Genomic DNA, 24,461 nt, shown 5'->3' on the forward strand with positions numbered 1-24,461 from the left:
CCCTGTTTGCTTGTGGGAGTGCCGAGTCAAATCCCTGTGTCACTTGTTGGAGCTTACACAGGGTTACTGGCTTCTCTCTTTCTCCATGTGACAGTGTTTCTGCCTGGCGGTTGGCTGATTAGGTAATGCATTCTGGGAAGAAAGCCACAAGGTCATATGTTCCCCCATACCCAGAAGTACTGGGTGTTTCCAATCGCTCTGACAGACAAACAGAGCAGCGCAGTTAATATAAGTGCTGCAGGAAGAAGGGTTAATAAGAGAACCTGTAGGTCTGTCCAGAATGTGCACTAGATTAACTGATCTTAATGAACATTTAAAGTGTAAAGTGTTGGCTGGCTGGCTGAGAACTTGGTAAAGCATCTGATTCCCTGGTGCAAAAGGTTTACTCACAACAATACTAAACATGACTGTAAATAAAAAAATATACCACTGTATGTAATAACATATAAAATGCATACTAAATATAAGTAGATTTTCCAATGCTTTCAGAATTCCTTTTAGAATGGGAAAAAATATTAAGCCATATACTTTTCCTGCTGGTTATTTGATCATTAGTATAATGGTGCAAAATGGCCGATTTTTCATACTTGAGATCTCATAAAGTGTATCTAAAGCCATCTGTGTCCCTTTAGGGAGATTTCACTTCCTTTACTGTAGACTCAACAGGAAGTGAGAGGATAGTGTTCCAATGCAACCCTCTCTTAGACATTTATCACCAGCAAGTGTCTCGAAAGATTAAGTTTAAGAATTAGGTGAGGTTGTAACCTCTCACCACTCTTATACTTTAAAATAGCAGCATATAAAATGACAATAAAACAGTAGATGATTGCCAGTTCGCAGAGTACATATTTTATATACGCAGTGCATATATAAAAGAGTGTCAACTAACGCTTAGATCTGTAGCAACATGTGCCAGTTCTTGGAGTTCCAAAGAAGTCAAAAGGTCAGTTACTAAACTACATGTGCATTGGTCAAGAACACTCCAAAATTATAAAATATGTAAAAGGGGAAATTCTCAAATATAATGGCAGAATTTTTCAATATTGGATATGCAATGGAGTTTATTTACTAAAGGTACATCTACCCCACTGCAATCAGCAACACGGAATGGTGGTTTAAAGTTTATGGACAGGAAAAGATGGACATCAAACAGATCAGTTGATAATTGTAACAAAGGTAACATTTTAAAAATTACTATAGAATTGAAGCAGCACCTCTGTGACCAGGCCTTAAAGAAAATCTGTCACTTTTACACATTTGTGGCTAATCACAGGTTTTCTTTTTTTCTACTGCACTCCTTTGCTGCTCTCCCTTTCCTTCTTGGATCCAAGTAGCCTGAACACTATCACATGGGGGAGGGAAGAAGGTGATTTGGAAAGACCACCTTGAGCCCCGACCTATTGCTCCTGCAGGTGAATAATGCAGCACAGGGATAGTAAACATCAGCGAGGGGAGCAGCAGGTGCTCCTTCAAGCAACCTGTCACTCTGCCCTAGCTGGAAAAAAATTACAGATTCTTTTTTTAGCAAAGCTGCATAAAACTGAAATTCAGAATCTGTGTACACTCTTGACCAGTGAACAAACCTTGTGCGATTTAACCAACACATGAACTCCTGGTAATGCTATAAGTAATATAAGTTCTGGTATCACCTTATTCCCTACCTCTAGCAAGGTGTATGTTTGAAATCAGCCAAAAATAACTTCAACCCGCTTCACCCTTCAACTGTTACTAACAGTTAAATATAAGAGATCCGTAATAGTATGGGCAGCCGTTTTGTGCTAGTCATAAGGTCACATGCAGATTGTTCTGCATGGTCATGTAATGACCAAGGAATATGATGCCATTTTAAAAACTAGATACAAACTATGGTGCTAGCACAATTTTCTTATGATATTCCCATTTCCAGGGTATTTCCCCTATTCACTTTGCTGAAACTTCAAGATGGCAAAAAAATTCAAGATGGCAAATGGCTTCCATATCACAACACCAAAATAGCACGAGCTATATACTGTATACTCCATTCTCCTTCATCCCTCAAATGAAAGAATGGCACATTTGACTTCACACGATTCAGGATCTGCATGACATCATTCCAAAGAAGGACTAAAGTTCTGAAGCCAAGGGTTGTCCTGCTCCTAATGAGTTAGGGGCAGAACTACCATTTGTTTGCCCACTCCCTACATTATCACACACATAGCAAGGTGTTCAATGCAACAGATATCTTTTCCCCAACTGATTGTAAAACAGCAAAGTTTGCAGCACACTCATAATTTAATTGATAGTATATGATGACTGTATAGAATTGTTGCCATATGCTTTTATTAAAAGTATGGGTACACTGCAACTGTGAGAAGATTTTGCTTTCATTCCTGTTTTCTGCAGCTGTAGAGACCAGCTATTTATTGATTTAAGCATACAGTATAAATAGAATATATTCATTCAGAAGAACAATTCACTTTAATGCTGGTCCATCCCTTTTCGTGTTAGGTCTGTGGAATTGTGTTGTTCTGGGATGATGCGTTTTTGCCGATAATAAATTGTTTCAACGACTGGGTAAAACATATTTGCTGGGATGTTTGTACTTTTAGTGGCATCTCTTAGAACTGCACATGATTTTGTTCCTTTTAGGCTAAATTCACACTGGCATTCCTCCTAGAAGATTATCTAAACGCAGGAGAACTTATCTGGGAAGTATAAACAACTGTTATGCTTCCCAGATCACGTTCTCCTGTGTTTAGATGTTCCTGATTTAAAGCGGGTTTAGCCGCATTTACATGCGTTTAGAGTTTCCATCCAGATCCAGGATGCACAGAATTCTATTTTAGCTATAAGCAGTTAAACTGACTGCACCTAAATGTGGGCAAACACTTAGTTTAAATCAGTGGTTCTCAACCTGTGTAACCTCAGGATCCACATTTGTCCTTGGCCATTAAGTCGCAACCCAAGTCGCACTGCGGTGGAACGCAGGGCATTAGGGTACTGCACATTCTGTTGCGGCTGTACGAACTGTGGGTGGGAGGATCATTTGGGGTACAACTCAATGAATGACAATGCAACGCACCTCCCATACCAGAATGCACGGTAGGTGCGATTGTGTGGTACAGTTTGACACACTGTACTAGTGTGAACGAGCCCTCAAAAACACTGACATACATGTAGACATACAGACACATTCACACACACCCTTCTTTTTTTTTTAAGGTCCACCCAATCTCCCTACCTTACTAGAACTGGAGTGGATCCTCAGCCTGGGGTCCAGTGTGGGCTGCTGTGACAGAGCTTTATCCATATGTGCATACAGTTGTACAGCTCCCTTGCACACCCTGTAGAGTTTCCAGGAGCCAGAATGTGACGTCACTCTGGTCCAGGCACCTCTACATGACAAGCAAGGGAGCTGTAAACAATGCACGTATGGATGGAGCTCCCTCGCGGCCATAGCCCTAGCCTGCCCCACCTAAAGCTGACAATTGGCGCTGAGCAGCATATTGTGAATGGCTGCTTGGCGCGAAAACTGACAGTACTGCGCTAGGGGAAGGCAGAGCAGCCTCTCACCTAGAAAAGTGGAAGGCATGTGGTGACACACTGAACACAGTGTCGCGACCCATTTTTGGGTCACCACCCACCAGATGAGAACCAAGGGTTTAAATAATACCATTGAAAAAGAACTGGATGCATTTATATGCATTTAGTCATGTCCTCTAAACACAGGTTTGACACTGCCAGTGTGAATGAGGTCTTACTCTGTTACAGCACCACAATTGTCCTCATAAGGCTAATAGTAAGCCATTTTGTGGGAGCGCGTCTTTTTTCTTTGATTACCATTTCAAAGAATGGGTAAGTTCACAAAGCCAAAATCCTGTTACAAAAGATGATAAAAGTACTGTTGCATCAGTGTTCTTAACAAAATTTCATAGTATGTAGACTTGAAGCAAAACATGTAGTTGCTGCCCATTTATTGTGCAAGGCAGATTGTATATGCCTGTGCAGTCACAGTGTTAAGATGCAGCAAGGGATTGTAATTCTCTTCGAAATAAAGGGAAACGCTTTTATGACCTTGCACATGCAGAACTGAAATGAATGTTCCAGGGTTATGTACTCTTACATGAGACTGCATTTCCCCTTAATTTTGTCTGCCCTCTTCTGCTTGCTGGACCTTTTGCCATCAATATTTAGGCTCATGTTTCTCCTTTTCTCCAAGTTTAGTAGCTCTTGAAAAAGTTCCTTCACATTGTAGTTCATCTTAGCTGAGGTCTCCATGAAGGCACATTTCCACTCTTTGGCCAATGCCTCGACTTCTTTTGTATCCACTTCACGCTGTGTCTCGTCGCACTTGTTTCCCACCAGCATTACTGGAATGTTCTCTATACTACCTTTGATCTGCAGAATCTGCTGATAGATTGGCTTTAACTCCTCTATTGACTGTTTGCTGGTGACAGAGAAAACTAGAATAAAGGCATGACCCTTGGAAATGGAGAGTCGCTGCATGGCTGGAAACTGGTGGCTTCCAGTTGTGTCTGTGATTTGCAGGGTACAGACACTTTTGTCACAGCTGATGACCTGGCGATATGTGTCCTCAATAGTGGGAATATACGTGTCTCGAAATGTTCCTTTCACAAATCGTAAGACCAAAGAGCTCTTCCCTACACCTCCTGCCCCAAACACCACTACTCGATAATCATTACTTTGTTCTGGCATTTTAAGAGCTTGTTGAGTCCTAGAACAAAGAGAGAGAGAGAAAAAACACACACAACAAAAATCATATATAGTGTAATGCATGATGTACAGTACATATCCAAAGCTGTGAAGTCATACTACATTGTAAATATCAGAAGGAAAATTAGAGAAAAATCAATACTTAAACACACTATTCGGACTCTAAATAGAGTGTACCTTTAAGCTGTCCTGGACTCTTTAGAAGCAAGTTCATCTGCTTCATTTTCTACCTGTTTGTGACTTTTTAAATGTTCTAAAATGTCATCATTTCATGTTTGGTTAATTTGAACATTCATAAACTAGGGGGTCTATTCACAAAGCTGCCCAAGGATCTGGCCCTAGCTTCGGCCGATCCTTCGGCTAGCTTCGGCCCCAGGACCCCTTCGGTTCAGTAGAACCGAGGGGGTGCTGTACGAGCTATTGACAATAGCCCGTACAGCTCCCGATCATGGCCGAGCGGCTCAGCCCAGCCGAACGCATATGCCTCGGCTCGGCTGAGCCGTAATCTCAAAATTAATTTGAGATTATCCAAAATCCTATATTCTCCTGCAGTGCAGTTTTTTGTCATGTTTTTCATGTCCCCATGACAATGATCACAGCAAAGTGTTCGATATGCTTTAGTTTTTAGTAATGTATGTAGTGTATGACACTTAATAGTGTTTTAAGAAAATCTTGCTAAAAACCTTTTTCTATATAATAGTCAACAACACTGTCTGTCCATGCAAGTTTATGGAGTTAACAACAAACTGTTGTCTAAACAGCTAATAGGACATAAGTTATGCTACATGCATGTTCATAGGATATATTAATTTACTCAGCACAGTCAGAGGGAACATTCTGTTAGAATTTCATGGTCACTGAAGCACAATAGTGGGGAATGTAGGCGACAGTATACAGAGGTGGCTAACTGCAAAAGTTTCTGTTCCACCGTGATGGCAGTGAAAGGGTTAAAGATAAACATACGATCTCCACAAATTATGAATGAACATGAACACTCAGTATAGGTGCTTCCTGTTCATTTATAACAGGGGCTGCAGAAAAAGAGATTGAGGACACTGTGTTCTCAATTTCTTTTTCTGTTTTATAAGGGAAATATCAGGGGTCTGTTTAGACCCCCAATATTTCCCCAGAGCCCCCTATAGTAAAGTAAAAAATAAATAGAAATATTTAATAAAAATAAATAAGTACAAATAAAATATTTTTAAAAAATTTGAAAAGATTAGAACATTTTTTTGTTTGGGTTTCAGTCTGACATTTATGTTTATTTTCGGTTTTGTTTCGGTTTTGAAAATTTCATTTTGGTGCACCTCCAGTTAAAGGGAATCTAAATTGGTTTGAGGGGAATTGTATTTCACATTTTCTTTATTTTCTTTAAACCAATGTAATTTATCTTTGTTTCATTGAAACTGTTTCATTTCAGATACTCTATGGGGTTGATTTACTAAAGGCAAACCGGGTTGTTCACTTTGCAAGGGAATTTTGAGGTAAATCTCTGCTGACTCTTATTGTCCAATCATGTGCAAGCAAAAACACAGTTTTTTTACATTTCATGCGATTGGGTATTCTTTGCAATGCGAGCAGCCTATTTGCCTTTAGTAAATCAACCACATTGCTAACTTATTTGTTTGCACAGGGGATTAAAAAAAGGAACCATAGTAACGTGCTATAATAAAAAATATCACTTAACAAAATTGCGTGCTGGCGGCATATAAAAATGCCAAATATTCATATGAAACGTTTAATATTTACCTGACCAAACTATTTCTTTTTTTTACTTTTAGTCCTGACCAAATTACATTGAGAGATAAAATATTAACCAAACCAATATGCATTCCTTTTTAGATTTCTTTGATTTTTAAAAACATAAGGTAATTACTTGTCAAAATATGGGATCTCAAGATTTGCTGTATTTGGCAGTACTGTATAAATAGATAAGGATTTGTCTTTTCAGTCTTTCACAGGTAGGCTCTAAATGATGCATGTAAAACATTTTCATAGGGCATATATGGTTCAGTAAACTTTTGAGTGTGTAATCGGGGCAAATAAATTTGCTCTCAATAGTCAGAAATATTTTTTAATGGGAAATGCTGTCTGAAAGAAGAACTCCGGGGAAAATTATTATTAACCCTTGCAGTGGGGCTACCCCACACTGCAAGAGTTAAGGGCTTGTTTGTGTCTAGGGATGAAAATAAAAAAGATTTGCCTGATCCTTCGATATGACTGGCCCTGGAGCCTCTCTCTCCTTCTGCTGCAGCGGTCTAAGGTCCGTAAATCATTACGTTCTATACAAAGTGCATAGGATGTGACAATGCCGAGGGACATGCCATGGCTGCGGCGTAGGAGGGACTGGTGTCACAGCCGGCCGGCTTCGAGTGGCGGGTGAGTATAACTTTGTAATTTTACACCCTAGACCAAAACAAGCAGTTCACATAAGCATATAAAACAGGTGTATGTTTTGTTTTATAGCTTTCCAAATTCTGCAAAGCAAATGCCTGTTTCCTAAGGCCTGGTTCACACTGAGCCTTTTGTAGTGTTTCTTCTGCCCTAAAAAACGCTCAAAGAATATGCCCCTTATTGAAAGAATGAATGCCCCCATTCATTTCTATGGCCCTGTTCATATCTAAACGTTTTGTCGCAATAAGAAAAATGCCTGTCGCTGGAATAAAGTACATGAGCTTTTTTTTGGCATATTACAGCTCGTTCTGACAAGGAAAGAGCTTTGCTATAGCGTTACATGAACCCCTTAGTGACCGAGGCCTTTTTTTAGTTTTTTTGTACCCATGATATAGTCCACATTTTAGGCCTGAAAATTACTTCAACCCCCCACACATTATATATTTTCTGAAAACCAAGACCCTGTAGAATAAAATGTTGGCAGTTTAAAAGTTTTATGTTGCACAATATTAGCGCAACGTATTATCAAACCCCAAAATGTATTGAAAAATGCCCTTAAGTGCACCAAAACACAATTAAATACCCATTTTTAAAAATAAAATATAAAAGATGATGTTAGAACGATTAAATAGATACCCAACATGTCCAGGTTAAAAATTGTGTGCGTCTGTGAAACTGCGACAAAATTCTGTACTCCAAAAGTCCATAGGCAACGCTTTAAAAGCCCCCACAGTTCAGGCGTGCGCGGTGATACCCATCATGTGTAACGTCGTCGTCGTTTTCATACGTAGGTGCACCCGACGAATGTTTACGTGAAGAAGTGCGTGCTCGCAGGGGCTTTCCTTTTTTTTAAAAATTGTTTTTACATTTATTTCCTTTAATATTAATTTTAAAAACCGCTTACAAACTCCCCATGTGATAGCAGATTGCCAGTGACAGGTACTCTTTAAGGCGATGCTGGGGGTCTAAAAGACCCCTAGTGTCACCTTTACACTTGAAATAAGCTATTGAAGTGCAGATTGCACTTCAATAGCATATAGCTGGGCTTCAGGACCCCAGGACTGACAGCTATGGGAACGGAAGTGATGTAATCTGCATCGCTCCCCGTCCCATAGTACGAAGAGGGGATCCGCGTACCATCTCCTCCCCTTACTTCCCCCCCCACGACACCAGAGAAGCCGGTGATGGGCTCGTAGAAGGGGCGTTTACCGGCCTGGAGAAGCCGATCACGCGACAGCTGAGTCCCCTGATCGCTTCTATTGTAAAGAGTCCCGGCGGCAAGTCTGTTTAAACGGGCCCGGTGCCAGTGGCGTACTATGGGTGTCACTGATCCTTAAGGGGTTAAAGGATCAAGGAATCAGTTATTCAGAGACCATTGGGTTATACTACCACCTTCAGGAGGAATTAAGCAATGGCAAACGAAAAACCCTTCCTATTCCCATAATGCTTCAGTAGAAAAGTAGGATTAGGAGTAGATCACAAACACAAAAGAATGGGATCTGTATTACTTAATGAACTCCAAGAAACTGATTTTCTCATTCATTAAGGAACACAAAAATCAGTTATTCAGAAACAATATGGACATCAAATGCAATCCAACTGAAATTGGCACTAGTAACAAAACACTAACAGGCCCACATAAAAACAGTAAAAATGTGGGCTGTCTACAGCTTAAAGAGCTGCCTGGAGGTCCACACGCTGAAGTTGGCTTTAGATAAGACCTGAACATCTACCTGCTAAAACATGTAAGAACAGAAACAGTTGCCTGATGCCAAAAAGTCCAAGAAGCACTCAAAGACCTATTAGACTGGGCCCTGGCCGTTGTTCTTGGGACCATATGCTTGAACAATGTGTCTGACCCCCTGAGAGCTGGTGGATCGAGAAACTGGTTGCCGTTTACCAAGACCATCCACAATGACAAAAAACAGAGTCAGCCTTTTTAATGGAAGCAATGGCTGAGAGCAATGGCAGAAACACACACAGCATGAACTACATCAAGGTAGTGAAGAGAAATTTCCTCATGATGTACTGGAGCTAGACAGGGAGATGGAAGAACAACGTCCTGGTTGAGGTGAAAGGCCCAAAACCATCTTTAGAAGGAAGGAGGCTCTAGGCTTCAATACCAACTAGTCCTTAAAAAAAATATATATAAATAGGGTTCTGTAAAGGTCAAGTCAGCCAGCTTAGACACACACCTGGCAGAGGGAGGCAACAAGGAACACAACCTTTTTAATGAGAGTGGAAAGGGGAATATCCCTGACAGGTTCAAAAGGTGGTCTCTGGCGTACCCCCTAACCCAGATTCAAATCCCATGGAGTCTGGACCAATGAATGGGAAGCTGTCTATGGAATAACATATCAAGACCCCGAGAATTGTGGCATGATGGCACTCAAAATCAAATTCTGTTCCATACCTAATTGCAGAAAGGTTAGGATTTTTCACACATAATATTTCCTGGAATATGTTTTCCAAGTGAAGTAAGACTTCGAAGTGCAATGGTAGACCTTACGAGAGGTAGATTTCTTATCTTTTAACAGCATAGTAATTACTGAATGGGAGAAACTCTTATCTTTCAGGACATGCCATTAAAGCCAGCAACTGTGTAGCACGGTGAACTGGTCCTTAAGATTGGAGATTTGGTCGATCTGGAAGGAGTGTGTGTCAAATACTTTGTCAGGTCAGAGTATGATATCTGCCTGGAGCTATCAGGATCACTAGGATGCCCTACAGATCAGACCTGCAGAAAAGATGAGGAAGGAAATTCAAAGGAGGCTGTACTGATCCCACTGAGTCACCAGAGCATCCACTGCTTCTTCCAGAGGATCTCTGCAGCTGGACAAAAACATGTGCAATATGGTGTTGAGCCTGGAGGCCAAGAGGTCCACACTGGATCACTTCTGGGTGTATGGACCATTTCCCCAAATCCAAGTCCTGCCGGCTGATGTAGTCTGCCACCAATTGTCCATGCTTGGAATTTGAATGGTGCACACAGCAAGAACATAGAGTGTGTCCAGGTTAGAATCCTTTCTACCTCTCTTGCCGCAAAAAGACTTCCTGTTCCTCCCTGGTGGTTGATGTACACCACGGCAGTGACACAGTTCGACTGGATGCTGATCGGAGGACCCTCCAGTCGGGGTGTCCAGCATTGCAAGGCCAGCCAAATCGCCTAAAGCTCCATATTGTTGATCGGGAGAATCCAAGACTGTGGGAGGAAGGATTTTCCTAATTCCTGAGCTAAAAAGCTACCTATAACCTGGTCTTTGCTGTCAGCTGTGTCCATTTGCAGCTGGCACCAGCGGGGAGGAGAGACTGCATTGACTCTGCATTCCCCCACTGCCCCCCCTCGTACCTCTGCTGCTGCCCCATTCCTCCTTCTCTGCCTGCCCCATTACTCCTCCTCTGCCCGTATTATTCCTCCTCCTCTGCCAGCCGCATTGCTCCACTGCCCACCTCATTCCTCCTCTGCCTGCCCCGTTCCTCCGCTGCCCAGACCGTTCCTCCTCCTCTGCCCGCCCCGTTCTTCCTCCTCTGCTTGCCCCATTCCTCCTCCTCTGCCCGCCCCGTTCCTCCTCCGCTGCCCGCCCCGTTCCCTTCTCTGCTCCCCTATGGTCCCATATCTTCTGCTGGTGTTCTATCAATCCCTCAGACTCGAGTCCGATGGATTGATAGAACACCAGCCTCATGGCTCCCATCAGTGGTGAAAACAATAGCCAACCTGCTATTGGATATTTTAAATTGCAATAGCCAATAGCAGGCTGACTATTGCACCTGCCCACTGCCTACTGTTAATCAGCAGAGGAGGACCTGAAGGAAAACTTTCTCCTTAAGTTCCCTTCTCTGCTGATTGACAGCAGGCAGTGAGTAAATGCAATAGCCAGCCTGCTTTTGGCTGTTGTAATTGAAAATAGCCAAGAGGAGGCTGGCTACTGCTCCTAGCCACTGCAAATACAGCACTGCATGCTGTATTTACATTCAGCTGCCATTCCCCTAACTCTAAACTGATGACTGTAGTAGTTTGGCTATTTTATTATATTGGATATTTACAATTCATATTTTAAATCCCTGAAATGGCTGCTATAGCCATGAAATGGCTGCTGCAGCCAGAGAAGAAGCTGGTGAAGCAGATCTCTGCTCCATCAGCTTCTTTGGGGGTCCCTAGGTGACATTAGGGGTCTTAGAGACCCCTAATGTCTCCATAAAGAGGACCTGTCATTGTATATTTGTTATCACATAGAGGGCTTATTAAAGTTAAGTGTAAAAAAAAAAAAAAAGGTTAAAAATAAATTAGTCACAAAAAGTGAAATAAAAATTGTTTAAGTTCCCCCGCATGCACGCACATATAAATGCAAAAATGCGCGCGGTGCGTCTACGTGCGAAAACAAAGATTACGTCACACATGTTACATATCACCGCAAACGTATAGCAATAATTCTAGGCCCATCAATCACTAATAACACTAAACTGATGAGCGGTAAAAGCTTTTAAAGTGTCGCCTATGGCCAATTTTAGGCATGGTCGTTTTTTGAGATTTTGCGGGTGCGCGCAATTTTAAAGCTTGACATGTTTGGTGTCTATTTACCCAACATGATCCCATCTTTTATATTTTACCAAAACTTTGGGTAAATATAAATGTTTTATAACCACTCAACCATCACATTCTCAAACAATTCATCCCCACACAGCTACCTCCTCATGTATCACTTGCCCCTCCCTTTTAGATTGTAAGCCCTCGCGGGCAGGGCTCTCCTTACCATCTTGTCTTGAATTGTATTGTGATTGTAATGTCTTCCTTATATTGTAAAGCGCTGCGCAAACTGTTGCCGCTATATAAATCCTGTATAATAATGATAATAATATTTGTATTATATAGTAAACAATAAAACCCCCAGTGGTGATTAAATACTGCCAAAAGAAAGCTCTATCTGTCCCCCAAAAAATTGGTATAAAATTTATTTCGGTACAGCCTTGCATGACTAAATAAATGTCAGTCACAGTACCGCATCGCTAAATACTGAAAAATTGCCTAGACGGGAAGGGGGCGTAAACTCCCCGGTCATCAAGTGGTCAAAGGAAACCTAAAAATGGTGTATAGGGTGTTCTTCTGATCCACTGGGAATTTACCTTCATGCAAATCTAAGTTTATTTTGTTATCAAGGTTGAAACCATGGTTCCTAGAGAACCATTCATTACTAGGATTGTACAAGAGCCTGAAATTATTGCAACTATGTGGGCCTACTTACAAAAGATTTACTGTATATTTAACCCATTGTTTAACATTATCTACTTCAGATAGACACTCAGCCTCTTCATAGTTAAATCTGGGGTCAGAAGTCACCTCAAACTTGCCTGTCACTGCTTTGTCAACGCTGACTGGCGGAACGGACGGGGGAGGGGGCGGGTACAGCTGGCTCTGCCTCTAGATAGGCAGAGCCAGCTGTCAGTCACGCAGCTGGGCTGATCCCGGCACAATTGTCGGGATCCGCTTCAGCTGCGGCGTCTCAGTATACCGCGAGCAGCAGCGAGCAGTATACTGCGGCGTCTCAGTATACCGCGAGCTGTAGCCTTGGGTGACGGGAGGACGCTCGTTTGTGTCCTCCCGTTACCCTGAGGAGAATTATGGGGAAAAGCCTTAACCCCACTAGTTCTCCTTTAAGGCTGCATTCACATGGGGCATTTAGTGTGTTCGGGGATTCCTGACACAGGAACCTATGGATTCTTGCAGCAGGAATCTCAGGTGTGTCCGTTCAGATGCGGCTGCTCTGCCCATTCAAGTTAATGACAGGGTGATAGCTGTCACATCTGTCAGCAGCAGTCCGCATGTAGTCATACATAGGTTACCTGTGTTTTGGGAAAGATGGGCACAGCGGCTGCATCTGAATGGGCACACCTGGGATACCTGATATGTGAATGCAGCCTTAAGTCCGTGACACACTGCATGTGAAGCTGTGCGGAGAAAAGCAAAGCTGTCAGGAGTGGACGTTCGCATGCAGTGTGTGAGCTGAGCACAGCCAGATGAAAGACTGCATCTTCAGCCAATCGGCTTGCGCGCAACAACCAAATGGACTTCGCATCCTGACACACAGATTTATACGCACAATCCAATTGGCTGGAGATTACATTTTTCATCTCCACACGCTCAGCTATGCATGCTCTCGCAAGCTGACATGCCGGAGTGAAAATGTCATGACACATTGCACGTGAAGGTCCGCGAGCCACCGCTCCGCACTGCTTCACTTGCAGTGTGTCACAGGCTTTACTCTGCAAAACCTTGCCGAAAAAGTATTGCTGGAATTAGACTTTAATTTGTTAGTCACTTATGCAAAGTCCATCTGATTCTACCAATCCATCTAACACTAACCTCCCACAGGTTGACAGTGTTATTGTCTGAGGTGTATCATGTTGCTTCTCTATGGATTGGAGCCATCCTAAGGCTGGCCATACACTGATCAAATGTATCCGTTCAACCCGAGGGCTGAACGTAAAAAATAGACAAGATTACTCCATCAACACTAACAGCATATCGATCGAGGCATCCCCACTGTTTACATTGTATTCTGACAGGTGCCTCCGGCCCGTCAGAATACCAGACCAGAGTGGGCAGCTCATTGGTTGCCTGCTCTGATCGATCGAAGATTTTCCAACCGGCTCCTTCAATCATCTGATCCAGGAATGCTGATCGAAAGGGTGCTGACAGCACCACACACTGTGCAAATTTTGAGGAACCAACCGACGGTGTATGGGCAGGAAGATTGTTACTGGCTGGATCACAATGTGAAAATAAAGGACAATTAGCCTAAGAAAAATAATGCAGCCATCAAATCTAAGGTTTGGTAAGCTGCAATATATTACATTTTGTTTTTGGGTTTAGATATGTGTTAAGTGAAATGTAAACACCCTGAAGAGTAAAATGCACAGGAAATAAGCCTGAAAGCTAACATTTTTGTGTGCATGTATATACAGTAAAATCATACCGGCCATGTTTTTCCTCCCACTGATAATGGGGCATTTTGTACTCCCCCAACCACAGCAGGTGGTTTTCTTTCCTCCAACTGACCATTGATGCATTTTTCATCCAACTGACCACTGACACTGGGGCATTATTTCATCCTACTGACCAATGATGCTGGGGCATTTTTTTTCTCCCATGAATGCTGGGGAATGTTTTATAATTTACTGTAAAATGTTGTAAGAAGCATGTAAGGGGCATTCTACATATTCCTAACTGCTGCATTATGTAAGCTGTGCTGTAGACATGCTCTTAACCACTGCACTCTACATGCTATGTAATATGTTACATAGAGTGACCCGTGCATTCTACATGCTTTGTAGTACATTACATTGACAGTTGGGGAGATGGACTGTGGCCAGTAAGAGTAAAAATATGCCCTTCCTTTAGAGGTCACTGGCAGTAAAAATGCCCCTGAATCGTGGTCAATTGGAGTAAAAAAACTGCCCCTGCTTTAGTGGTCAGTGGGTGTAAAAAAATGCCCTGGCCTCAGTGGTCGTCAGGAGTTAAAAATGCCACAGCGTCAGTGGGAGTAATAAATGCCTGGGCGGTCATTGGGAAGGATGGTGCTCCATCATTGGCCTTAGTGGAAAATTGTTTTCCATCATTGGTTTCAGTAGGTTTGGAAAAGCCCCCCATTAGCATTTATGGGGTTATTCAGGGTTTACTTACCATTGAATATGCTCCACAACCCTTGCTGATCTTTTACTGATATAGTTTAAAGACTGTTCCTGTAATATTTATATTATACACTACATAGTCCTGACCCTTGCATCCTAATCGCTATGTTGTACATTATATAACACTGATTGCTGTATTTTGTAAGCTGATCACTGACACCTTGGCATTATTTTCTCCCACTGAACACTGGCGCCTGGACATTTTTCCCTTTCACTGATTACAGGGCATTTTTTCCTTATCACCAAACCCTCAGGGCAATTGTTTCCTCCCACTAGCAACATTTTTATATCCCACTTACAATGGGACATTTTTTCCTCCTATTGACCAGCTAATTGATGCACACTGCATCACATATTCCCGACCACAAGGCTATATAAACTATATCATATGTTACATAATTCTGAGCCCTGCACGCAATATTCTACGTCATTCCTGATATAGTCCAGTTCCATGCTATGAAATATTTTACATGATCCTGACCAATGCTCTTTAAATGTTATGTCATACATTACATACCAGTCCTGACACTACACTCTATACACTGTAATATGTTATATAGTCCTGAACTCTGTGCTGTATATTCTGCGTTGTACGTTACATAGTTCTGACCCCCTGCACTTGATATGCTATGTCGTATGTTACACAGTCCTGACCACTGCCACCTACATGCTATGTTATACATTACATCTGGGTTGCCCATTAGGTCGATCCCAATCCACCAGTTGATCGCAAAGCGAACACTGGTAGATCGCGATCGGCTGTGTCCTGTCCTCCCGCCGTGTTGCTTCTCCTCTGGATCCCCGCTGGTCTCCACCATCTGTATGCAGTGGGGATCCGAGGAGAAGTGAAGGAAGCGCTGCAGCTGGCGGTGAGGAGAGAGCCGCTCGGCTAGGATCTGACAGCCGGCGGCTCACTCTCTCCTCACCGCTTGGCCATGCTGCTGTGACAGCGGCTCCCTCCTCCGCCCCCCTTCACTTCTCCTCGGATCCCCACTGCATACAGGCGGGGGGGGCCGGGGAACTGGTAGATCGCGATCGGCTGTGTCCTGTCCTCCCGCCGTGTTGCTTCTCCTCTGGATCCCCGCTGGTCTCCACCATCTGTATGCAGTGGGGATCCAGAGGAAAAGCTGCAAACCTCTGTACCTATCTCAGACCTATCTCCTTACTCCCCTTCACCTCCAGACTCCTTGAACGCTTCGTCTACAATCGCCTGAGCTGCCACCTCACTGATAACAACCTTCTCGATCCCTTACAGTCCGGCTTTCGCCCCCAACACTCAACTGAAACCGCCCTCCTAAAACTCACTAATGACTTACTAATAGCTAAAAACAACAGCCACTACTCCGTACCCTTGCTATTAGACCTTTCTGCTGCTTTTGACACTGTTGCCCACCCTCTGCTCCTCAAAAAACTCCACTTGCTTGGCCTACAAGACTTTGCTCTCTCATGGTTCTCCTCCTACCTAACTAGGTACTCCTTTAGTGTAACCTACAAATCAACATCTTCCTCTCCTCTTCCCCTGTCTGTTGGGGTCCCCCAAGGCTCTGTCCTTGGACCCCTTCTCTTCTCTATCTAAACCTCCTCTCTTGGTCAGTTGATCACATCACATGGCTTCCAGTATCACCTCTATGCTGATGACACTCAAATATATCTCTCTACTCCGCAACTCACCGCTTCAGTCTCCTTAGGTATCACTAACTTACTAACTGACATATCCGTCTGGATGTAACAACATTTCTTAACGCTCAATCTATCAAAAACTGAGCTTATGGTGTTCCCACCCCTTAAGACTCATCTCTTCACGGAAGCTTATCCGACCTTAACCTAACCACTGAAATATCAATTTCTCAAACAATTCATCCCCACACAGCTACCTCCTCATGTATCACTTCCCCCTCCCTTTTAGATTATAAGCCCTCAGGGGCAGGGCCCTCCTTACCATCTTGTCTTGAATTGTATTGTAATTGTAATGTCTTCCTTATATTGTAAAGTCTTGGCGCTATATAAATCCTGTATTATAATAATAATAATAACAGATGCTGCAGAAAAAGTGATAGAGGACTTTGTGTCCTAAATTTCTTTTTCTATTTCAAAAAGGGAAATATCAGGGGGCTGTTTAGACCCCTAATATTTCCACAAAGACCCACCAACAGTAAAAAAAAAACACACATCCTGGAGGCGGGGCGCTGGGTGACGCCACACGCCCGTTGGGGGGGGGGGGCACGGTTTTTTTTTCTTGCCTCGGGCGCAAAAGGAGCTAGCTACGGCTCTGCTCCAACGGTGCTCGTGCGGCTGAATGTGTCAAACACTGCAGACGGGAAGGGGTGGGACACCTCTCCCCGTGTGCAACGTCGGCCACATTCGGCGACACATGAGCACTGTGGGAGGGCAGGACGCCGCAGAGAGAGAGAGAGAGAGAGAGAGAGAAGAGACAGCAGATAGAAACAGGGGAGAGAGCGAAGGAGAGAGAGAAGAGACAGCCAAGTGAGAGGGCCGGTTCACACCACAAAGTCTGCGTTCCAGATTGTTCGGCCTCTAGAACGTACTGGAATGCAAGCACGCCGGCAACCTCCGTTCCGGGGCGTGGGGTTGTATTGAAGTCAATGGCACCGCAGCCACGCCCCCCACCACAGTGCAATCGCCCGCACCTGGAACGCAGGCACTGATAGTGCTTGCAGCATTTTTGCAGATCGAACTGGACCGGAACGCAGGCACTAATGTGCCTGCGTTTCGGGTGCGGGCGATCGCACTGAGAGTGGGGGAGTGGCTGTGTTGCCATTGACTTCAATGCACAGCCATGCCCCCTCCCGCCCCTGAATGCAGGTGTTTTTTCGTTGGTAGATCTCATTGAGCTCGTCATTTGAAAAGTAGATCTCCAGACGAAAAATTGTGGGAGCTCCTGCATTACATAATCCTGACTCCTACACTTATTAAACTGTCATAGGCATATCGTCCTGACACTGCACTCTTTATACTATGTCATATATTACATTGCCCTGGCAGGTGCACTCTATATGGTGAGTCCTGACTCCTACACATCATATGCTATGTCATTTACCTATGAGTGTAGTTTTAACATTTTCATTTCTTCATGTGCCTCGGGGGAAACAGCAGCCTCACTCCTTTGATTAGGTGACATTATGTGTTGGTGCTCGGGCCTAGCGATAGGCTACTAGACCCAAGCACTGTCACGAGAGCAGTTCACATGTACCCTCATATCTGGAACTGTTGTAAAGTGTCACTGGCTGTGATAGAATAAGGAGCGTGAGGGAGGTAGGCAAGTTGAGTATATTGGGGTCGGAACATTTTGCATTGGGCAGGTTGACAGTGTCTGTTTAATATGGATTTTTAAGTACAAGGAAGGTTAAAAAAACACTCATCTGATACCTTAGCAGTTGTTAAAAAATTAGGCAAATGGCGGAGTGAGTTCCCTGTATGCCATAGGTTCATGCCCTTGTCCACACTTTTGTCTATGTCTTATGTCTTTGCCTGGGTCTGTATCCAACACATTGTCTCCTTTCTTGTCCCATTTACTGTCCCCGTTTTGTTGTTTTTTGGTGTTATGTGTGCTGGTCTGGATTTCTCAAGCCTGGTGGTTTTCCCTTCCTCCCTACCATACCTCTCCTTCCTCTTCCCTTTATCTTATCTTCCTAGCTATCTTTTTACCTCACCCTTGGAGTGTGTAGGGGCTGACTGCTGGAGAGCGGTTGTGTCTTTCAGTGGATTGCCAATCCCTAAATAGGATACTGATTACGAGTGCTTTGAATTATCCATCACGCATCACTGTACTCCACTATTCTGCATTCTTTACCCGTGATATTGTACTGTTAGTCCTTTTTGGGTTGTATGTGCCCTACTTCGGATGAGGATCTCAAGATTTGCTTCTAATGTATGTTTTTTTTTGTCTGTTTCTATTTGTCTTCTATCTGTATTTTGAGTGTGTCGGTTGTTTATATGAAAAATTCAAAATAATGAATTTATTTTTTTTTAAAAATAGGCAAAATAATTATTCTACACCGCTCCATTAATCACAAATCTCTACAATTCATAGATTTGCACTGGTTTCATATTCCTTTTTTTTCATGTGAAAGTCTGTAAAATACTTGAAAGTGAACCTGCACACAGATCATGACCACTAAAGCATTTACATATTCTGAGCAAGCAGTAAAAGAACATGCAGCGGCCATTCAGTGTCCATTGCTGCACGTTAATGCACACAAATTAACGCGCCTTATGGTTACGTGTGCGTTAAGGCTGCCCATTTTTCAGGAATGTGATGCCAACGCTCCACAACAGATGAAAAAATGTGCATGGCCCTTTTTTTTTTAGCAATGTAGTGCACCACTACACACTGTACATGTGTTGTGGTGTGCTGTGGTGCATTCAAATGTGTGGGCGTTCCATTCACAATGAATAGGTGCATTGCCATGCATTCTTTTCATCTTAGTCAAAACAGATATGAAAATAAAAAAGAATATGCAATACTGCTCTTCTACAGAAGCAGCACAGACAATAAACCTAGCATGCGTGTATTGAACATAACACATTGGAACCTCATTATATCTGGTCTACAAGTTAGGCAGACAAAAAATAATCGAATACTGTTTTCATCCACACATAAGCTGATCAAGATGCATTACAAAATGGATTTGACTATGAAAATAATATGGCAGAATGCAAAAAGGTGCGTGGAAAAGAAAGAAATATAAATAATAATAAAAAAAGGGATAAACAAGACCTTTACTTTTTGTCGCCTTTATAAATAGGCAACATGGTTAGAGACTGTCATCTCTACCAATATCTGTCCACATGAGTCACTTCCTATTCCTATAGGAAACCTAATCATACTGACAGTACAACAGGAATGGCATTCCCATTTCATCGTGAGCTGCTCCCGTAGATGAAACCAAAAATCCTTCTGGACTCGGTACACAAGAGGAAATTTAATAAAGGATAATGATTCATGCTGTGCTAATGTTATGTCATGTGAGTCATTGAGGTCTTCCTGGGCTCTGCTCTTCTGGTGTGTAGATGATGCCTCAATAAATGAACGCGCACTGCAGCGCACGCCGCATCTTCTGCCTGCCAGGAGCAGCAAGCCAGCTAAATAGCCACGACTCTCTTATCACATTAACAAATAAAGCCATCTAATGCTAATAAATCCCACAGAATCAGGATAAACAGAACAGCAGCGTGACGCCATGCGCTCATCTGCATCTAGCAAGGTTCCATGCAGCTGCAACATTCGTGCTGCAAAAGCTGTCGTGCGCTCTTCCAATTTCGTTCAGTTCATCTGCTCGCTGCTTTGACGTTGCACTGCAGAAACGGCGTGAGCATGAAGCGAGGACTTGGCAAACAATGTCATCCTTCCACGATGGAAGTACAGTGTTCTTCTCATAGGAGCATTACACATGGCTCTAAGTAAGCACAGGGCTCTCTTTGCACATTATCATACAGGATTTTATATGGCACCAGCAGTTTGTGCAGCTCTTTACATATGAATGCATGTATGTATGTATGTATGTATATATATATACATACATATATATATATATATATATTATATATATATATATATATATACACACACACACATTTTTTCTCCCTCAATATGAAAATAAAACGAGTTGACTTGGGAGACTGAGCACAAACAGCGCATCTAAAATAGCAAAGGCTTTACCATTGAATTCTTATTACTAGGACATTATAATAAACTAGGAGAGGGTTTACCTTTGAATTTTTATTACTAGTAGATTATAATAAAGTAGGAGAGGGTTTACCTTTGAATTCTTATTACTAGCACATTATAATAAACTAGGAGAGGGTTTACCTTTGAATTCTTGTTATTAGAACATTATAATAAAGTAGCAAAGGCTTTCCCTTTGAATTATAATTTAGTAGTAAGTCAATGTTCATTATTATACAGGATTTATATGGCACCTTCAGTTTGTGCATCGCTTTATGAAATAAAGGCAGACAGTACAGTTAGATACAGGGGGGAAGGGTTTAGAAGGGCCCTGCTCGTGGGAGCTTACAATCTAAAAGGGAAGGGCAAGGTGATCACTACGCGGAGCACATGATGTGAACTTCCAGCAGCTCAAGGTTAGTGCAGCTCTGCTCGTCGCCGACCGTGATTTCTAGAACGGGGCATGGTGCCCCTTGCTATTAAACGCATGTCAAGAGCAGAGCTGCAGGTAAATAGATTGGAATAAACCAGAAGCAGGCATCCCAAGCTAGCCCCGCTTCCATTTCAGGGGGGCTCACTGGAATTCGCCAGTTTGCATGTCAGAAATGGGAATTTGCCCCCAGAACTGGGAACAGCTTAGAGTGCATTGAATGGGTGTCTTCTTCTGGTTCATTTCAATGTCATTATTATATCCCCCTCATACACTGAGCTGCTGGAACATGACTCCTTCACTGAATTGTCTTCATGAAAATGCTGACTCGTTGGCAGCACCAGTTCCCTGAACGGAGATGGCATCACGGCCCCCCTATTCATACAGTGATATGAGGCAGATTGAACGCAGACATGTTTGTGAGGCGCTCACCTTGTGTGTCTCCTCGCCGTGTGTTTTACAGCATTGTTCGCAGCCCGGCTCCTCAGTAGCAGCTCGTTCGTCCTTCTTCTTCTTGTCAGTGAAAAGCCCAGGCTGGTTACAGCTCGTCCACACACATTCAGCTCGGCTCTCTCCTCTAAACTTCCACACGCAGCAGTTTCTCAGCTGGTCTTGCGTCGTTCACCCCCATTCCTTGATGTGTGGCGCTGCACTCAGTGATTAATCATTCAGGGACATGTCATTTGTCGGCGATCAGCTCCCCGGGTGACTCCTCAGCATTGTGCACGAACCCGTGGGCTGCATAGAGAGGTATCACAGGGAGGGAGGGAGGCTCAGTCACTGCATGGGAAGCCTCAACTTGCTCAATTAGCTTACGATGAAGGGGGTTTTGATGTGGTGAAAAGGAAGACTAGTGAAATGGTCGGGATGGAGGAAATGCTGGGTGAACAAGAAAGCCAGTGGTGATGGTGTAATAGTACATTTGTTATATCATGCATGAGGTAAACCACAGGTTTCCTGGAAGCCTCAGGATAAAATTGCAGCTTGAGGATGTGATGAAAGGTTGTGGTACTGATGGGAGCCTTTCTTGCTGATTTTCTTCACATGCCTCCCTTCCATACATCTATCTGAGCCTTGGCCAGAAGCAATACAGTACAGGCCTTGTGCAAGGGCCAGCTTTATTATCTATGAGAGGGATTTCTCTATTCCCACATATAAATACAGACAGACACCTGGGCTGGGACAATATTGTAGGTGATGGAGATCCTCAAATATGGCTCAGCGTGTCCGGATTAAGCACAGCTAGCTTGATTTCTTTATTGCTTTTATATTAAAGCGGACCTTCTCTCCAAAAACAGGCTTTTCCCCCTACTGCAACCCTTCCCCCTCTGCAAGGACATTTCTTTTGGCTCAGGTTTGTGTTTTTTAACTTTGGTCGCGGCTGCATCTTCCAGGGATATCCCCGTCACATATCCCAGAAGGCTGCAGGAGCAGGGACACCAGGCATGTGCTCAAGTTTGGACCAAACCTGAGCTCCTCTGCACAGGGAATAAAGCTCCTTCCGCTGCCACAGGGGAATTCTCCATCCGTAGCTGTGATGTCATTGACCTTGTATGGCCATTTGGCTATATTTGGTCAATGACCTTGACCTAGTATGGCCATGTGGTCTTATAAGGCAGGGGTGGGCAAATCCCAGCCAGGTCACTTTCTGCAAGGAGTTTGCATGTTCTCCCTCTGCTTGCGTGGGTTTGCTCCAGGTACACCGGTTTCCTTCCACACTGCAAAGACATGCTGGAAGGTTAATTGGCTCCTGTATAAATTGGCCCTGTATGTATGTATATGTGATAGGGACCAGTGGCGTCACAAGGGGGGTGCGGCCCGCAACCGGGTGACACGATTGGAGGGGTGACACCAAAATGACTGCAAGTCATTTTGGTGTCACCCCCCTCTGAAAAGTCGGGCATGGACCGAACGCCCAACAGTATCAGGAGAAAGGAGGGGACCCGGCTGCCGGGTGACTGTCTCCTCCTTCTCTGCCGGCGTCCATCTCCAAGATTGCCCCCGGTGGTATTAGAAAACTGCCTCGCGTGCGTGATGACGTCATCGCGCATGCGCAGTGACGTCTAGGCGGGGTGACACTCGGACACCGCTCCGGGTGTCACCCAGCCTTGGACAACCTATAAACCTGAACAGCCTCATGAGAGCCTGCACAGACCCCCCTAAATTCCCTGCACAGCTCTCCTGAGACCCTGGAGACATCAGGTCGCGAACCCGGAGCAACACAGAGTATGTAGCTTCATATTATTCTGCAGTGCTTTACAATGTATTGCTGGGATAGCAATGTCTATTTGAAACAGAGTGTCGATTTGAAATTAAGTGTCATCATCATCATCATCGACGCCCTTAGAAAACACACTTGGGAGAGAGACAAAAATATATTGACAGTGCTCCTGACAGACTGCAGATGATCCTATTTTCCCCATCCACCTCTTTTTCTTCCAAATCTGATTTCTACTCTCCATTACTTAACATTTTTTCTCTACCATTGCTTTTCACAATTGTGTCTTCTCTTCTTAAACTGTCTTTCCTTTACCCCCCCCCCCCTCCCCCTCTCCACCGTACAGATTATATATTTCCCCCTCTCTCCTGCCCTCTCCCTATTACTGCACTCATCATCTTCTGCTCATTCTGAACTCACATGCTAGGGTTACCTCCGGGACACTGGGGCATGTGCGCTCATATAAAACTCGCTCTTATGTCACTTCAATCACCCTTCTGCTTCTCCTGACGTCTGGGGATATTCCTCCCAATCCTGGCCCTCTGTTTTCTAATAGTCACCCCCCACACCAGCACTGCCTCTCCTCTGGCAGCAGCCACAATCCACACACCCTGATTTATATTCCCCTGCTTCCTAGAGCCAGTCATCCCTTCTCATGTGCCCTCTGGAATGCCCACTCTGTCTGTAACAAGCTCACCACTGTGCATGATCTTCTTATCTCCAATTCTTTCAACATGCTTGCTGTTACTGAAACCTAGCTTCAGGAATCTGACTCTGCCTTCCCTGCCGCCCTCTACTGGATGCACTTACCCACTGGAGTGGGAATCCTTCTTTCTCTCCTCTGAAATACCCACTATCATTTTGGGAAACTTCAACATTGCTACTAACATTAACACCCCGACTACCACTCAACCTAACCTATTTTTTGGACCTAACACATTGGACACACACTCCTACTTAACATTCTAGATCTTGTGTTCTCTCACCTATGCACTCCTTGCAACCTCTCACCGTGCCCGTTTCCCGTCTCAGACCAAAACTGTAACTGATAGTTTAGAGTTAGGACCGCACTATAAGAGGTGCCTTGGCGCGGCTTTCACATTTTCTGCAGAAGACGTGTATCCAAACCTATGTTTTAACCTTAGTGTGAGTCAAGTTTTTTTACATGCTAGCTTGTAAGTGTGCCAGGAAAACTTTTTGCTATTTTACTGAGTCATTTACTGGGCGCCACTAGGTTCTTAATGTTTTTATTCTTCCTGAAATTGATGGATGGTTTGGATGGTAACAGGGGGCCTAATTTCGGGTCCCTCAGAAGAATGTGCCAGTTGTTATAA

At 43.7% G+C, this 24,461-nt stretch overlaps 1 protein-coding gene across 1 annotated transcript; it reads right to left on the reverse strand.

Annotated features, from left to right (window-relative positions):
• Positions 1 to 3,803: 3,803 nt before the first annotated feature.
• Positions 3,804 to 21,397, reverse strand: DIRAS1 (DIRAS family GTPase 1). Its single transcript, XM_018570406.1, has 2 exons — positions 21,342 to 21,397; positions 3,804 to 4,714 (listed from the first exon to the last, which is right to left on the reverse strand). The coding sequence occupies exon 2, from the start codon at positions 4,693 to 4,695 to the stop codon at positions 4,099 to 4,101; it is 597 nt and encodes a 198-aa protein (XP_018425908.1). The 5' UTR covers positions 4,696 to 4,714; positions 21,342 to 21,397; the 3' UTR covers positions 3,804 to 4,098.
• Positions 21,398 to 24,461: the final 3,064 nt, after the last annotated feature.

Source organism: Nanorana parkeri, unplaced genomic scaffold (genome assembly GCF_000935625.1).
Source record: "Nanorana parkeri isolate BGI_ZX_2015 unplaced genomic scaffold, ASM93562v1 scaffold1530, whole genome shotgun sequence".
Taxonomy (NCBI): Eukaryota; Metazoa; Chordata; class Amphibia; order Anura; family Dicroglossidae; genus Nanorana; species Nanorana parkeri.